General features: G+C 42.1%; 1 protein-coding gene across 1 annotated transcript in view; it reads left to right on the forward strand.

The window, feature by feature from the left end:
* The first annotated feature begins 422 nt into the window (after positions 1 to 422).
* The window catches only part of MRPL38 (mitochondrial ribosomal protein L38), a 4,174-nt gene continuing 3,473 nt past the window's right edge, over positions 423 to 1,123 (forward strand). The window contains exon 1 of the mRNA XM_026861278.1: positions 423 to 437. Coding sequence (XP_026717079.1) covers positions 423 to 437 — 15 coding nt within the window. The remainder of the gene's footprint in view (positions 438 to 1,123) is intronic.

The following is a 1,123-nucleotide window of genomic DNA, read 5'->3' on the forward strand; positions in this document are numbered from 1 at the left end:
TGAAATAGGCTTGTGGAAGCTGCAGCAAAGAATTTGCAAGCTGAATTGAACCACAGAAGGAGCAAGGAGGATGCCTGGAACAGGAACGTCTGTTGATCTTGTGAGAGCGTCTGAGGTCAGTGATGTGCCTGATAAAGAAATAGACTGTAAGAGCTTCTCTTCATGAACCTGATTCACCTTCCTTTCATCTCTTGTAGGCACACTGTCACTATGTGGTAGTGAAGCTTTTCACAGCAAAGCTGTCTGAGGTCAGTAATGCAGCTGTCCGTGCTGTCCTGACTGAGCTGTGTCTCCTCTATGCGCTGTATGGCATCAGTAAGTACACAGGGGATTTCTTGCAGGTTGGTGTCTTTCTCCAACACTTCAATTTCTAGACCCAGAGTCACTGTTTACAAAGATGCTTTAAATGCAAAGTTGCACGAATGGTTCGATGTAAGGTCTGACTTCCAGAAGGCCTTCAGCAGTGTGGGTCTGATGGAAGGCTCTTGTCAAGTTTCCCTTGTGATATGCCAGAAACAGAGTTGGATGATAAATGGTAACATAGTGTCTGTCTAGGTTAGCTTAAATGTTTTCCAGTCAGTGACCGGGTGGTGTATATTAAAAAACAAGGCATTAATAAAGGAGATGTAAGTTAGACATCATCGGGGGCCTGTATGTGTTGCTACATTAGTGCACAAAAAGGGAAATATTGGACTCCAAACCTTAACCCATCCTTCAGTGAATGGGTTTGAATTGTCAGGCATTACTTCTTTTCATTCTTTCAGTTTGAGAATGTATTTGTGCAGCAGTGTTCTGTTTTGTCTTCAGGTAGATGTTGTATGTTTTCCTCTTTGCTGCTTACCAAAAAGTTCCCTGAAACCAGGAAGAATTTAATACACACATAGGCACATTCTTCAAGAAAACTTGCTTCTGAAGTTAACATACTACAAAATTAGTCTCCCATCAAAGATTAAATAGCTAAGCAGTATGGTGGGCTGTGCTAGGCATCTCCTTTTGCCTGTACACTATGGCAAATTGCCAATATACTAACTTAGCACGTAGAAAAAAACCCTAGTGTGTTAGGAACTGCTGCATTTTGGTGTGTGGGAAGGCTGATCTGTGTTAGACCTGTCTCTTATACACA

Source organism: Athene cunicularia (genome assembly GCF_003259725.1).
Source record: "Athene cunicularia isolate RWA chromosome 18 unlocalized genomic scaffold, athCun1 chr18_part1, whole genome shotgun sequence".
Classification (NCBI taxonomy): Eukaryota; Metazoa; Chordata; class Aves; order Strigiformes; family Strigidae; genus Athene; species Athene cunicularia.